Source organism: Pseudochaenichthys georgianus, chromosome 11, assembly GCF_902827115.2.
Source record: "Pseudochaenichthys georgianus chromosome 11, fPseGeo1.2, whole genome shotgun sequence".
NCBI classification, from domain to species: domain Eukaryota; kingdom Metazoa; phylum Chordata; class Actinopteri; order Perciformes; family Channichthyidae; genus Pseudochaenichthys; species Pseudochaenichthys georgianus.
In genome coordinates this window covers 29206628-29223172 of record NC_047513.1, presented here as the reverse complement: position 1 = coordinate 29223172, position 16545 = coordinate 29206628, and the positions used below count along the sequence as shown (strand labels likewise).

The 16545-nt window shown below is 42.9% G+C and overlaps 1 protein-coding gene across 7 annotated transcripts in view; it reads left to right on the top strand.

Moving 5' to 3' along the window:
* The window catches only part of ptprua (protein tyrosine phosphatase receptor type Ua), a 288163-nt gene extending 274298 nt beyond the window's left edge, over positions 1–13865 (top strand). For all 7 annotated transcript variants that reach the window (XM_034094829.1, XM_034094827.2, XM_034094828.2 and 4 more), the window contains 5 exons: positions 3224–3538; positions 6230–6355; positions 10328–10485; positions 12147–12282; positions 13063–13865. In XM_034094829.1, coding sequence (XP_033950720.1) covers positions 3224–3538; positions 6230–6355; positions 10328–10485; positions 12147–12282; positions 13063–13125 — 798 coding nt within the window. In that variant the 3' untranslated portion in view covers positions 13126–13865. The remainder of the gene's footprint in view (positions 1–3223; positions 3539–6229; positions 6356–10327; positions 10486–12146; positions 12283–13062) is intronic.
* Positions 13866–16545: the final 2680 nt, after the last annotated feature.

Sequence of the window (16545 nt, the reverse complement as noted above, 5' to 3'; positions counted from 1 at the left end):
AGAGACACTACATATTGATATACACCTGAACATCAGCAGGAGAGGACTCTTTAAAGTAGAGACACTACATACTGATATACACCTGGACACCAGCAGGAGAGGACTCTTTAAAGTAGAGACACTACACACTGATATACACCTGAACATCAGCAGGAGAGAACTCTTTAAAGTAGAGACACTACATACTGATATACACCTGAACATCAGCAGGAGAGGACTCTTTAAAGTAGCGACACTACATACTGATATACACCTGAACATCAGCAGGAGAGGACTCTTTAAAATAGAGACACTACACACTGATATACACCTGAACATCAGCAGGAGAGGACTCTTTAAAGTAGAGACACTACATACTGATATACACCTGAACATCAGTAGGAGAGGACTCTTTAAAGTAGAGACACTACACACTGATATACACCTGAACATCAGCAGGAGAGGACTCTTTAAAGTAGAGACACTACATACTGATATACACCTGAACATCAGCAGGAGAGGACTCTTCAAAGTAGAGACACTACATACTGATATACACCTGAACATCAGCAGGAGAGGACTCTTTAAAGTAGAGACACTACACACTGATATACACCTGAACATCAGCAGGAGAGGACTCTTTAAAGTAGAGACACTACATACTAATATACACCTGAACATCAGCAGGAGAGGACTCTTTAAAGTAGAGACACTACATACTGATATACACCTGAACATCAGCAGGAGAGGACTCTTTAAAGTAGAGACACTACATACTGATATACACCTGAACATCAGCAGGAGAGGACTCTTTAAAGTAGAGACATACTGATATACTCCTGAACATCAGCAGGAGAGGACTCTTTAAAGTAGAGACGCTACATACTGATATACACCTGAACATCAGCAGGAGAGGACTCTTTAAAGTAGAGACACTACATACTGATATACACCTGAACATCAGCAGGAGAGGACTCTTTAAAGTAGAGACACTACATACTGATATACACCTGAACATGAGAATAACAGATGTCCCATTAAAGGTGGGGTAGGTAAGTTTCAGAAACCGGCTCGAGATACACTTTTTGTTATATTCCATGGAATGCTCTTAACATCCCGATAGCAATGAATATCTGAAGTGCTTTGACAAAAAATCCATACAAAAATGTCATCGAGCTGGTTTCTCCAAAATGACCTACCCCACCTTTAAGTCCAGAAAGACCTTAGGTTACCCTCCCCCACCTCTCGTATCATGATACAGTATGTAATGGTTCCCCACGTACAGCCAGTTATAATCATGTCATTGATTTGTTGACTTTTTGCCAGAGTAATTAAAATGTTTCTTTCCACCCACAGGACAATTACCCTCCCTCACAAAGACAGCCTCTTATAATTGCAACGTGTAGTCTAGATGCAATATATGAAATGCATTTGTTGAAACCAACAGGAGCCATTCACAAATTGAAGCTTTAGATTATCAGTTCATTTCAATTCCCATTGCTTCATAATGTGCTTATTCATAATGTATGAGATTGGGCTGGATGTGTTTTCATCCAATAAGCCTTGAGGGGATTTTGTTTGATAATTAATGTGTTTTTAAAGTTTCTCAGATAGGATTTGGAGATAGTTGTGCTCATCATGTATTGACAGTATTTTCATCTTCTCTGTCCATCTCTCTTTGATCCCATTTCTGTTCCGCTGCGTCTGTCTCCTCTTATCAACGTCTCTTTTCTCAGCCTTTTATTTGATCTCTCCATCTAGAATCAAAGTTTCAAACACGCCATCAACTTTCCTTTTTTTATTTGAGTTTTTGCAGCCTAAAAGAGCATAGTCACAGTTATCCTATTTCACAGCTATATCCACATAGTCTAAATATACACTGAACAAAAATATAAACGCAACACTTTTGTTTTTGCTCCCATTTTTCATGAGATGAACTCAAAGATCTAAAATATATATTTTATATACACAAAATAACCATTTCTCTCAAATATTGTTCACAAATCTGAAAAGATCTGTGATAGTGAGCACTTCTCCTTTGCCGAGATAATCCATCCCACCTCACAGGTGTGGCATATCAAGATGCTGATTAGACAGCATGATTATTGCACAGGTGTGCCTTAGGCTGGCCACAATAAAAGGCCACTCTGAAACGTGCAGTTTAGCTTTATTGGGGGGGTCTGGGGGGGTCCGAAAACCAGGCAGTATCTGGTGTGAGGGGTAGGGGTAGGGTTAGGGTAATGTTGTGAATCGAGTGGCCTGTGTTCGTCGTCCATAACATACGCCCTCAGACCCCCCCAATAAAGCAAAACTGCACGTTTCAGAGTGGCCTTTTATTGTGGCCAGCCTAAGGCACACCTGTGCAATAATCATGCTGTCTAATCAGCATCTTGATATGCCACGCCTGTGAGGTGGGATAGGATTATCTCGGCAAAGGAGAAGTGCTCACTATCACAGACTTTTTCAGATTTGTGAACAATATTTGAGAGAAATGGTTATGTTGTGTATATAGAAAATGTTTTAGAGCTTTGAGTTCATCTCATGAAAAATGGGAGCAAAAACAAAAGTGTTGGGTTTATATTTTTGTTCAGTGTACAAAGGAAAATAAAAAAAATAAAAATTTAAAAATGGAAAGATAGAAATGAAAAACTGTATAATAATAATATTATTAATTAAAATAATATTTCTACTTATTATAATAATGAAAGCGAAAAATGACTTTTTAGGAAAATATTAAAGAAAATATAATAACAATATTTTAATGATAAAAAGGAAGAGTAACATGTCCAATATAACTCAAAATGAAAGGCAATGTCTCTACCAGTTAGTTAGTGTTAGTACATGTATTTGTTCTTCGGATAGATTTCCCCTAAGTCCTTATTTATCCTGAGGGAAATTAGGTTTTATGACCAACACTCTTCAGCTTTAGTTAACCACAGACCCTATTTCAGGATGAGAACCAAAAACACGTTAAAAAAACCATTAACCTCCAAATGATCTAACCATAGTGCTAAAACCCTAACTCTCATGTCAGGCTCCGGACTCATTCCTGCACCACATGTCCACATGTTTCTATTATATTCTATTTAATTCAATTTACCGGTACTATTTTAACTGTTTTGTTGTGTTGCACTGTTGGAGGAGCCTGTAACTTAAGATTTTAATTATCGTAACTTCACTGTAGCTATGCACACGTGACAATAAAAGCCTTGAAACTGAACCCTTGATCTCCCCTCCTCCTCAGACTCTGAACTCTGTGACCCCCCACCTGGACGTGGAGGAGTGCTCCATCTCTCTGATGCCGAGGAACCGAGAGAAGAACCGCAGCATGGACGTCCTGCCGCCGGACCGATCTCTGGCCTTCCTGGTGACCGCGGAGGGCGAGGGCAGCAACTACATCAACGCAGCGCTGGCCGACAGCTTCCTGCGACCGGCCGCCTTCGTGGTGACGCCGCACCCCCTCCCCGGCACCACCACCGACTTCTGGAGGCTGCTGTACGACTACGGCTGCACCTCGGTGGTGATGCTCAACCAGCTCAACCAGTCCAACTCCGCCTGGGTAAGAACAGAGGCTGGAGGCCACACACATGGTGATGTTATTAGTTTCTATATTTATTTATTTGTAAGTAAGCCCTTTAAAACAAACTCAACTGGATTTTAATTATTACCAGTTACACATTACTCCGATAGGGCTACAACTACAACTACCACTGCTGTTGATTATTACTTATTATTTCTCAATGTTAAATTAAGGACTTGGTTTTATAAACAATGACCTAGAATCTCGAAATTATGATTTATTATATTCTAAAATAATCACCAAGTTTCTCAGAAATGGTGACTTAATATCTTAAAAATAATGACTAGCCATCTTATCAGAATGAGAAACCAACTGCAAATCATAAGTCTCACTCATGATTTTGAAATAATAATTCAATATTTGTGTCATTGATGCTTTTTTATCTCTGGGCTGCCGTGCGTTATCTCATGGTTATATCAAATCAATATCTTTCCTTCAGAGAAGACAGCGAGGGTCATCACATGTCCGGCATTTAAAAAGCTACCACACATTCACCTGCTTAATTTACATGAACAGCACAGTATTCCCCCCCCCCCCCCCCCCACACACACACACACACACACACACACACACACACACACACACACACACACACACACACACACACACACACACACACACACACACACACACACTAGAGGTTAGTTCTGCCGCCTCCCTATCGCCCCTTTGTCATGTTGAATTCCCGCTCAACATCTCCACCATGCCTGTCAGCTGCAGCCTGTCCTTCCTCCTCCGTCTTCTTCTTCTCGCTGCCAGTGGACTAACAGCTCACACACACACACACACACACACACACACACACACACACACACACACACACACACACACACACACACACACACACACACACACACACACACCCTCACACACACAGTTTGCCCCCGTGAGTCAGAGCTGCCTGTCTCCTGTCTGAATGTATACATATTTATCTCCCTTTGTGCCCAAAGTCACCTGTTAGTGCCCTTCTGTCATTGTGAAATGCCATTATCACTTCCCCTCGACCCCCCCTTGCAATCCTATTGGCTGAGGGGGGGGGGGGGGGGGGGGGGCTTGTCTTTAACTCGCATTGACAGGAGACCGTGCCTTTTTTATATATATGCGTATACGTCCCACCTCTGGGGCTTCCTGTGTATCTCTGGCAGAGGCATATAGCTCTCCTCCATTAGTTTATTACGTGCTCATGCTAATGATGTCCCGCTCATGGACACTTCCCGGCAGGCGGACGGCGCTCACGGGAAGAATTGTTCCAGCTTGTGTGTTTTTTTTAGCTTCTTTAATTTACCGCAGCTCTTTGTGGATAATCGTTGTCATTTAGGCTAATTGTGTCTGCTGTCAATACTCAGGTGTCGTTAGCATCAGCAACTACTAACAGCAACAAGGGAGAAGGACCCTCTCTACTTTCTCTCTTCTTCCCTTCCCTTCCTTTCCTTCCTCTTCGATCCTCTATTTCCTCTCCTCTCTCATTTCCTTTCCCTTCTTCTTCTTTCTTTCCCTCCTTTCTTTCCTCTCCTCCTCTTATCCTTCCTCTGTACTAACCTTTTCCTTCCTATCCCTTTCTTCTCTCTTCAAATATTTCCCTATTCTGCTTTCTCATGTCCTTCCTCTCTTTTCTTGCCATCCTCTCCTATTCCAATTATTCTCATCCTCTTTCCTTCTTCTCATCACCTTTCCCGTCATCTTCTACTTCATCTTCTCCTTCCTTTCCTTCCTTCTTTCCTCTCTACTTACCTTCTTTAATCCTTACTTTTACATCTCTTTCCTTCATTTTTCCTATTCTTCTTTCTTACTTCATTTCCTTTCCTCTCCTCTCTCATTTTCTGTTTCCTTGTTCTCCTTTCCTCTACTTGCTCTTTCCTCTCTTCTCTACTTGTTTCCTTTCTTTCCTCATATCCTCACTCCTTTTTCATCTCCTTCCTTTCTTATCTTTCCTTTTTCTCTACTTACTGTCTCCCCTCTCCCTCTCTCCTATCCCCTCCTCTTACGGCCCGTCCACACAGCGGCGTGCGCTGACGCTTGCCGGCGGGCGTGTCTGAAACTCGACCAACAACCAATCACATGAATCTCCCGCCCCTGACACACAAGCAGCGGTTTGATTGGCTAGAGCTTGTACTGGCATATGATTCGATTGGCTGACGCCTCGCCGAGGCGTCAAAAGTTGAACATTGCTCAACTTTTGCAGCGAGCCACGCCAGCTACGCTCCACGTCGCTTCCCACGATGCATTTCGGCTAAAAGTGACGTCACCCCATTCAAAGTGAATGGGGAAGCGTCAACGCACGCCGCTGTGTGGACGGGCCGTTATCCCTTCGCCTCTCCTTATCTCCTAATCTCATCCTCTCGATATCATCCCATCATTTCCTTCCTTTTTCTCCCCTCCTATCCTCATTCCTTTTTTGTCATATCTTCTTTCCTTCTTGTCCTTCCTGTTATCACTCCTCTCTCCTTGTCCTCTCCTCTCTCCTTTATTGTATGTATCTTTGGTCATAAGTCCTTTGCCAAGAAGAAGGATGTTTACACACGGTTGAACTTTTTATGGACAATTTGCAGGCGTGAAGTCAGTTTTGTGCTGGATCTGATTCCTAAAGCTGTGTTTGTTTCACTGGTTGGGTTGTTTGTACTCTTTAAGTTGAATAAAGTGACGTTGAAACCCTCTCTCCTCTCTCCTCAGCCCTGTCTGCAGTATTGGCCTGAGCCCGGGTTGCAGCAGTTTGGTCCGATGACCGTGGAGCTGCTGACCAGAACGGCCGACGACGACGTGATCATCCGACTTTTCCGGGTCCAGAACATCACCAGGGTACGTAAAGAACACACAATGAAGATTAAATACAGATTCAATTAGAGATACTTTAATACATCTGTTCAATCAAAATACCAGTAAAACAAAATGTCAGCTATCCAGATGAACAAATCAGACGCTCACATGTACAATATGCTAAAATCCAAACATTTCCAAAATAGCGTAACATTTTCTTTCCATTCACTTTTTTTCAGTGCAATCACACTTTTTTATTTTTCCTTATACAACGATATGAATTTCTCCACATTGTCCCAAACCTAATTAAATAAAAGCTGTAATTGCTGCCTTCACAGTACAAACATTAAGACTAAAATGTCAAATCCTCACTTTAACTCGACTTCACATGTCAGTTTGAGACAAAAACTGCTGTTCAAATGTTTAATTTTCTTATTAAATGAATTATTTATATATTGGCTTATGGTGTGGGGATAACAGTGGTTATTACATGGCTTAGTTGAATACTTGATTCTGATTGGTCAATTCAGAACACGTGACACGTTGTTAATCCAGAACAGACAGACTGCTGTCAAGGACTTATCGACCGTTGTTAAGGACGCTCACATCTGCAGAAAGAAGTCCGGTCGATTTAACCGTATACAGTTTGGCCGAAAAGCAAACTGCATGCAAACTGGCAGAAACCCTCCTTTTTACGCAGCGGTCCAGACATAGACATCAAACGGCGACACATATTCAGTTGCCAGTTACTTTGGCATTAGGGCAGGGATATCTAGATACTTTCCAAGGTTTGACATAATGAATTGTGCTGCTTTTAAAGCAAGCAGCGATGTTTTCAAATCAAAGCACTTCCTGCCGTTGCTACGTTAGTTCAAACGGTAACGACGGACTATTTTTCTTAGCGGATGCATGTCAATTTAAATAAATAGCGTAGTGGCGTACTATTTTCTAAATCGATAAAAAAAAAATCTAAATCTATAAAAGCATTTAAATGAATATTGGGAGTCATATCGTTACTTTGTTGAGAATGTGACCATGCCGCTCATGCCAGATGTAGATCCTGATCAGCCTGTCGGGTGTCCTTTCCCCATAATGACCGCGTCGCTGCACATTATCCTTACAGAGCTGTTCCCGCTCTGAGTTGCTGTGGGCGGCATTTCCTGGATCTGAATCCATTTCATATTTCCACGAGCGTTAATGAAGCCTGATAATAATGGAATGATTCCCAATGGTGACTCGAGTCTGCCGGCATGTACGGTTCGCAGCTGGAGGAATCATTTACATCATAATAAAGCAACTGTATACTAATGTGATTGCTAACATTAAGTACCAACAATCTTAATTTAAAGAAGTACCTCAAATGATTACTAAGTATCTCAAGATAATGACTCAGTATCTCAAGATAATGACTCTGTAATAATGACTTTGTATATCAATATAAGGAATCAATATCTCAAAATACTGACTAACTATCTCAAAATAATGACTTGGTATCTTTTAAATACTAAGAAACTTTCAGAAGAAAATCATAAATATCTCCCAAAAATAACAAACTTCCCTGAAAGATTACCTAGAATCTCAAAAAGATTTCGTATCTTCAAATAATCAACCTCGATCTCAATTTCTCAACAAAATGATTACAATCTAAACAATTTAATATTTCACTAACATAAAATCATATGGCTCTTTTAATAATCATGAATTCTCTGAAAAAGACGTAGTAAAATGTAGTCTTGATTTTGACCTTAACATATATTTCCAGATGTTTTTGTGCTGCGGAGTGTGTGAGTGTTTGTTGGTTGTTAGTGTGTGTAGGTTGTGTGTTGGTTGTGAGTGTGTGTTGGTTGTTAGTGTGTGTTGGTTGTGAGTGTGTGTAGGTTGTGTGTTGGTTGTGAGTGTGTGTTGGTTGTTAGTGTGTGTTGGTTGTGAGTGTGTGTTGGTTGTGAGTGTGTGTTGGTTGTGAGTGTGTGTAGGTTCTGTGTTGGTTGTAACTGTGTGTTGTGTGTTGGTTCGTTGTGAGTGTGTGTAGGTTGTGTGTTGGTGTTGGTTGTGAGTGTGTGTAGGTTGTGAGTGTGTGTTGGTTGTAACTGTGTGTTGAGTGTGTGTTGGTTGTGAGTGTGTGTTGGTTGTAACTGTGTGGTGAGTGTGTGTTGGTTGTGAGTGTGTGTTGAGTGTGTAGAGTAGTGTAACTCCCGTCCTCTCACCTCAGTCGATGCCTTCAGCCACTAGTTCTCCTTTAGTGGACCACCTCCTCCTAGCTGTATGCCTCCTCACCGAAACCCAGCCCCCTCACCCAAATACTAGCCCCTCCCACACCCAGCCCCCTCACCGAAACCCAGCCCCCTCCCACACCCAGCCCCCTCCCACACCCAGCCCCCTCCCACACCCAGCCCCCTCCCCACCCAAACACTAGCCCCTCCCACACCCAGCCCCCTCCCACACCCAGCCCCCTCCCCACCCAAACACTAGCCCCTCCCACACCCAGCCCCCTCCCACACCCAGCCCCCTCCCACACCCAGCCCCCTCCCACACCCAGCCCCCTCCCCACCCAAACACTAGCCCCTCCCACACCCAGCCCCCTCCCACACCCAGCCCCCTCCCCACCCAAACACTAGCCCCCTCCCACACTCAGCCCCCTCCCACACCCAGCCCCCTCCCACACCCAGCCCCCTCCCCACCCAAACACTAGCCCCTCCCACACCCAGCCCCCTCCCACACCTAGCCCCCTCCCACACCTAGCCCCCTCCCCACACCCAGCCCCCTCCCACACCCAGCCCCCTCCCACACCCAGCCCCCTCCCACACCCAGCCCCCTCCCACACCCAGCCCCCTCCCACACCTAGCCCCCCTCCCACACCTAGCCCCCTCCCACACCCAGCCCCCTCCCACACCCAGCCCCGAAACAATTGGACGACAAGTCAGAACCTTTCCCACAATGCTCTCTGCAGGATCAGGACGCGGACACAGACACCACAGAGCGAGACACCGATAGCCTCTTACCCAAGAAGGTACTCCACGGTCCAGTAGATGCAGCAGTACATGACAGCACTTTATATTATATTAACATTACATGACATTAGTATATGTGTGTTTTGAAGGCTTCCCTTTTTGAATGATTATTCTGTGAGCTTTGTGAAAGCTGTTTCTTTGGATCATCTCTAAGATCACTCACTGCCCCGATTAAATTATGAGCAGTGAATTCAATCATCAAATGCCGGCCATGAAATGTAATGTTGTGTAATGAAGCGTTTCCTCACATCAAGTCCAATCAACCGTGACGATACAAACGGCAAGAAACCTGTTTTGTTTCAATATAAGTTGATCCTCTTAAATCCTAAATACGATAGTTGTGTATAAAATATGACCTATTCCTTTATTAGATTTCATTGCAGTCCAAACGGGTGGGTGTTCAGTCAGTCCAGGTGCTACTTGATCGTGGTATTATAGTTCTCATGTTCCTTCAAATAAAGGTACCCTGTAGAGTTTTGAACTTCGATGGTCCCTGTTTCCAAAGATTCAGATGCTTCATTATCATAACTACTACTACGTAATTGTTCGTAACTTTAAATCCCAGGCTTCTCCAACAATGCAACATACAGCATAAGAAATGAAAGGAATAAAATAAGAAATGATTACAGCAAATCCCACGTCTATATTCTTTTTACATGACACGTCATAAAATCAATGAATGCTATTGTTATTATTAATATTAATATTGTATTTGGTATTTTAAAAGAGCATTTCGGATAGCTTTAAAGACTGATTTCTGCTCATGCTTCAACCCTCAGATACAGAGATACTTTTTATATAGTTCGAGTCCAACTTTAATGTGGTGGAAACCTTCCCAGCCAATCAGAAGTGAGAGCAGGAGCTCCACAGTTGGAGAGTGTTGACAGAACCCCCTCAGGCTGAGAACCTGAGAGAGTCTGAATGATGTATGCTCAGAGGTTTTAATGCATATCTGATGTTTCATGTTGGAAACTAAAAATCCCCTCTCCTTCCTGTGCGTGTGCAGCTGCAGGAGGGCCAGCTGCTGGTGCGTCACTTTCAGTTCCTGCGCTGGTCTCCGTACCGCGAAGTCCCCGACTCAAAGAAGGCCTTCCTCAGCCTGCTGGCCCAGGTGCACAACTGGCAGATGGAGTGTGAGGACGGACGCACCATCGTACACTGCCTGTGAGTCTTCTTACTACCCATCTGCAACACATGTGTAGCTGTACAGAGTGGAGCAGAGATGTAGGCCAACCATTTTATTTGTGCATGTTTTTTTGGATTATTACAACGTTTATGATGCTTACACGTTTTCATCAGCAGGATAATCTCCACATATTAACATCACTTTATGATTTCATCTCTTCAAAAGAGCCTTTGCCTAGACCTTTTTAGCACCCTTTTATTTTTTTTATTTTTTTATTGCTTTTTATTAATTCCACCGTGTTGTGTAATGTTTATTTATACTGTTCATGCTCACTACTTGTAGCACCTCGGGATTTGAAATCAAATATGAAGTGCTTTATAAATGGAACCCATTATTATTACATCACCACCGCTAAGCTAAAGGCTGCTAATGTTGGGCTATAAATGAACTACAGCACGGTCACATGACTTCACGTCACCACCGCTAAGCTAAAGGCAGCTAATGTTGGGCTATAAAGGAACTACAGCACGGTCACATGACTTCACGTCACCACCGCTAAGCTAAAGGCAGCTAATGTTGGGCTATAAAGGAACTACAGCACGGTCACATGACTTCACCACCGCTAAGCTAAAGGCAGCTAATGTTGGGCTATAAATGAACTACAGCACGGTCACATGACTTCACGTGACCACCGCTAAGCTAAAGGCTACTAATGTTGGGCTATAAATGAACTACAGCACGGTCACATGACTTCACGTCACCACCGCTAAGCTAAAGGCAGCTAATGTTGGGCTATAAAGGAACTACAGCACGGTCACATGACTTCACCACCGCTAAGCTAAAGGCAGCTAATGTTGGGCTATAAAGGAACTACAGCACGGTCACATGACTTCACATCACCACCGCTAAGCTAAAGGCTGCTAATGTTGGGCTATAAATGAACTACAGCACGGTCACATGACTTCACGTCACCACCGCTAAGCTAAAGGCAGCTAACGTTGGGCTATAAAGGAACTACAGCACGGTCACATGACTTCACGTCACCACCGCTAAGCTAAAGGCAGCTAATGTTGGGCTATAAAGGAACCACAGCAGTCACAGCAGTAAGCTAAAGGCGGCTAATGACACGCTCCAAAAATCATTGAGTTATAGACCAAGGGACAGGAAGTGGTAAATGCTGACTCATTATAGGTTTAGGACTCATTCCGCTTGGTTAGCACTCCAACACATTGTACGTGATAGGCTAAGGGGCGGGACATCTCTTAGCGGTTGACCTATCACAACATAGCCGGCCAGCTAACCAATCAGAGCAGACTGGGCTCTGGTTTCAGACAGAGGGGGAAAGAGGTGCTGCAGCACAATATACGTCCTCTTTAATAGATGTTTCTTCTGTAGCTCTTATTTAATGGTATTCAGCACCTCTGAAAACGTTCTCAGTGTTGGTATCTCAACTTTAGATTGCCCCTCGTCTCGGTGTCGGTCTCTTTGATCTCAGGAGGTCAGGAGGGGTCAGAACTCTCAAACCTGATTAAGCCCCCGCTCCTGTACTTTAATGAGTACTTTATTCAGATATTCATTCTCAAAGTCTTCCAGTTGGCCTCTTTCTGACAGCATGCCTGATCTGTGCTCACTGTGACATTTCTCCAAGACTCTATCAGGTCACTCATGTCTTCTGTGTTTGTGTTTCCTGTCTGAGCAGAAATGGTGGCGGTCGCAGCGGGACGTTCTGCGCCTGCACGATGCTGCTGGATATGATCCGTCACCACAGCATGGTGGACGTCTTCTTCTCCGCCAAAACGCTGAGGAACTCCAAGCCCAACATGGTGGAGACGATGGTGAGGAAGCGGGGGTCTTAGATCTTAATTAATGCAACGTTTCCTATCTTTTACAATGTTGATTTTAGAGAGGGAATGTCAGGGACGTAAGAAACTGCTCTTCTCCAGATATATGAAATGGGCCACCTTCCAGAAAATATTAAATTCATTTACATTCAAGATCAAATAGAATAAGAATGTTTAATAAAAGATACCTTTAAATTAACATAAGAAGCTCTAAGTGTATACAAATATAAAATTATAAAATATACATTAAGAAATATTAAATACAATTTAGTTAAAAGTTAATGTCTAATAAAATATAATCAAATAGAGATATTTATATAATACAAAGAGTAAGATGTAAAATACAATTAAAACAATTATAAAAACAATTATTCTAACATGAAGAATATACAAAACAATGTTAACAGTGTCTTAACATTTTCCAAAGGGGGGTTCGTTTAGCATGAAACACTTGAAATAACGAAAGGATAAGTTAACAAAGAAAGTAGAAAGAATGTGAGGTAAAAAAATATATATTTCTGCTGAAAAGTGAGCAATGATTGAGAGTCAGAGCTAAACATTTCAGATGTGTGTATCTCACACTGCACCGTCACTTTAATTCAAGTACCTTTGTTATTCATGTTTTATTATCTTTGCTTTTAAATGAGTGTTTTAAATGCCATTATATAATATGTTTCTTAATGTCTTTGAATTGTGTGGAAATGTGCTATATAAATAAACTTGCCTTGCCTAAATAGAAAATAACCTTTGTCTTCATGTGTGTGTGTGTTGCAGGAGCAGTACAGGTTCTGCTACGAGCTGGCCCAGGAGTACCTGGACTGCCTGGAGGTCAGATAGCGACGCTCCCTCCCCCCCGCTCCTCCTCCAGGAGACGATCTGCTCCTCCACGCCTGGAAGGAACGCTGTCCACCATAAAGACTGACAGAAAGACCTCGCTGGACATCTTGTATCATACTTCTGAGTGACACCCTTTCCGCTGCCCCCACCCTCGTCCTGTCGTGCCGCTTCACATCTCTCAGAACCTGTGACACTGGGAGTCATTTTCTACACGAGGACCACGTCAGGATTCAAAGAGCTCAGCTGTTTCCTGCCTTACTGCGAACAAACACTGAAGGAAAACACAGTAACTGCTGTTTCGTGTTTGTTTGTAACACTGTAAATGGTGCAATCTGTCGTACTGTGCTATATTTGACTTTATGGTGGGTGGGGCTGAAGGTGAACTGAGGGTGAGATCTGACGGACATTTGTGTACAGTAGAGTTGTATTGGACCTAATTTCTCTTTATTTATTTATTTTCCGTGTATATAGATGTTTTCTTTCCTCCCGTCCCCCGGGTGTTTCTAGATGTTCTCGACGTCTTCTCAATGTGCCAGTCCATCCTCTCTGTGTCTTCAGCTTCTGCATGCCCAGTCTTTGTGTTTCATGGCAGTGTGTGAGGGTCTGCTTCAGGAGCTGCGTAAGAAATAACCGCGTGTTGGACATCTGTCGCTTTCTAAATTTGTATTTATTCAATGTGTTTTATTTTCTAAATAGTGTATAAAAACAGGAAAGTAAATAAAATATGTTGTTGCTTAACAGCCATGTCTTTCTGGTAGATTTCTTCTCTCTGAGAGGCTACAGAGGTGATGGATAGTTCGCTTACTAGCCTGCTGGGACTTCAAAAGATGCAAGAATTTCAAAAAAAAGGGACAAAGAGATGCAGAAGGACTAAGGGATTCAAAATGACACAAAGACTCAAAATGATCCCCCAAGGGTGCAAAAATACCGCAAATAGACCAATAAATTGCCATAGAGACACAACAAACTAAAAAGAGACTAGAAAGACGTAAAAAATTGCCATAACATAAAAAAAAAGACTTGAATTGACACAAGGGACTGAAAACCACCGCAATGATACTCAAAGGGACAATAGTTAAATAAGAAAATGACCACAAAGAGATTCAAAATAAAAGATATGTGGGGAGGTTGTGGCTCAGTGGTTAGTGCGCTGATCTTCGGATCACAGGGGCACTGGTTCGAATCCCACTGCAGTCAACATTCCGCTGTGTCCCTGGACAAGACACTTCACCCCAACTTGCTCCTGTGGGGATTGCCCACACCACAGTATTGAATGTATGTAAGTCGCTTTGGATAAAAGCGTCTAACAAGTGACATGTCATGTGAAACAAAACAAAATAAGTCATAGAGAAAACGACCACAAAAGGAGTGAAAAATGAACATCGAGATGCAAAATGACTTTAAAGAGACAAACAACCATAAAATATAAAAAATCACACAACGAGATATCCAGAAGGCCATAACAGCAAAAACAATGGTCAGTAAAACATGCAAAAAAAAGACAACAGAGACTTAATCTAATCACAAAAAGATGCAAAAACAACAAAAGAGAAAAAATGACCTTAAAAAAGTTCTCAAAAATGAGCATGGAGATCCAAAATGGCCACATAAAAGCTTATAATGACCACAAATACCTCATTCACACCAACGGTGTTCCAGGGCCGGTTCGGAGCTGGAGCTTGAAAAGCACCGGGTTTTCCTGTTCACACCGCAGCGGAGCCGCCTCTTAGCTCCGGAATCCGGTTCGTTTCAAGCACCAAAAAATTGTCCGGCCAGAGCAAAAGCACCACGTACATCACGCTTACGTCGAGGCGGGGGCGGGGGCAGAGACTGTTTCTATGTTTCTGCCATAGAGTGTATATATAAAGGTTTCTGCTCATGGTGAAGCAACGTGTCTGCGTGTTAAGGTGGAACCTGAGCATTCACGTTGATCACCTCTCATTATAACTCATTATAAATCTATAAAACTATAAATATTAAACTTTACTTCACGTGTTCATTTGAGAACAGCGGTTACATACCTGGGTGAAGGTTACAGTTCATTTAAATGAAAGATACAACGTTACTCCACACTCATGGTTCAGTCCACCTTAAGAAATAAGACCGACCTCGGAAGCAGTTGTGTTTTTAAAAAACCTTTATTGACACGAGTACACTTTTTTATAAGAATATAACTAAACCACAGAAATAGAGCCATAAGAAATGGATGCAACTGATTTCATCCGCGCGGTTTGGCAACGACACATTACCAGTCGGACTCTGGGCGGTGTGAAAAGAGCCAGAGCTAAACCGAAGAACTGGTTCTGAACCTGAAAAGCTCTAGCACGGAGCTTGAACCGGAGTTGCGTTGGTGTGAATGAGGTAAAAGAGAGGAAGCCCGAAGAGACGATAGCGAGGGCGTCTTGCTCCTCTGACTGAGTGGCCACTTCCACGCCCCCCCGTCCCATTGCAATCAGCAGACATAGCTGTTAAAACCCCCACAGTTCACTCTCTTGACCTGTATTTTAATTTACGCTTATCATTTAATTAGCAACTTTAATGGACTTTTTTATCATTACCAGCAAACAGCGCCTGTAGGACGGAGCCGCCTCCTTAATTGGAGAGTCTTGATGATCCATTGATCGAGGGCTCGACGCTCTTAATCTGCACGAGGCTCTTTACAAGCCGTGTCACATCTAGTTAGCCGTTTTATGAGAGGCCGATAAGCTCTACTGATTCACTGTTTGACCTTTAAATGCACCCTTATCAATACACTGTACTCCCTCGGCTGCATGCACACGTTACATGTGACAGTGACGGATGATTCTCTAACTCGAAGAAAACGTCAATAAATCATGCAGGAACGAGTCCCAAATCTGGTTCCCTTGGCTGGGAGTCAATGGTTTTTAGAATGTTTTCACGTATTTTTGAAGGCCGACCCAGAATTTAGCATCGCAAGGGCACCTCTACAACAAGCTGATGGGTCTTATGGCAGAAAATAACAAATGTGTATGATACTTTTTGTTCAGCAGAATAATCTCATATACTACATATTAACACTACAGCACGGTCACATGACTTCACATCACCACCGCTAAGCTAAAGGAGGCTAATGTTGGCCGTGATGATGTTAAAGGAGGCTAATGTTGGCCGTGATGATGTTTAGTCGTCTCATTTAGACACTTGTTAGCAACCGACTTTTTTTAATTCACCACTGTGGTATTTACTGAAGTATTTAAAGGTGGGGTAGGTAAGTGGTCGAGTGCGCTAGAATCGAGTGGTCGAGTGCGCTAGAATCGAGTGGTCGAGTGCGCTAGAATTTGAAAATACACAACCAGAAAAACCTGCCACTTCCTTCTAGAGCCCCTCCTCCAACACACACGAACGCGCACATGACCAATGAGGGCACGAGATAAGTTTGTGCACAGATGGAAGGCTGAC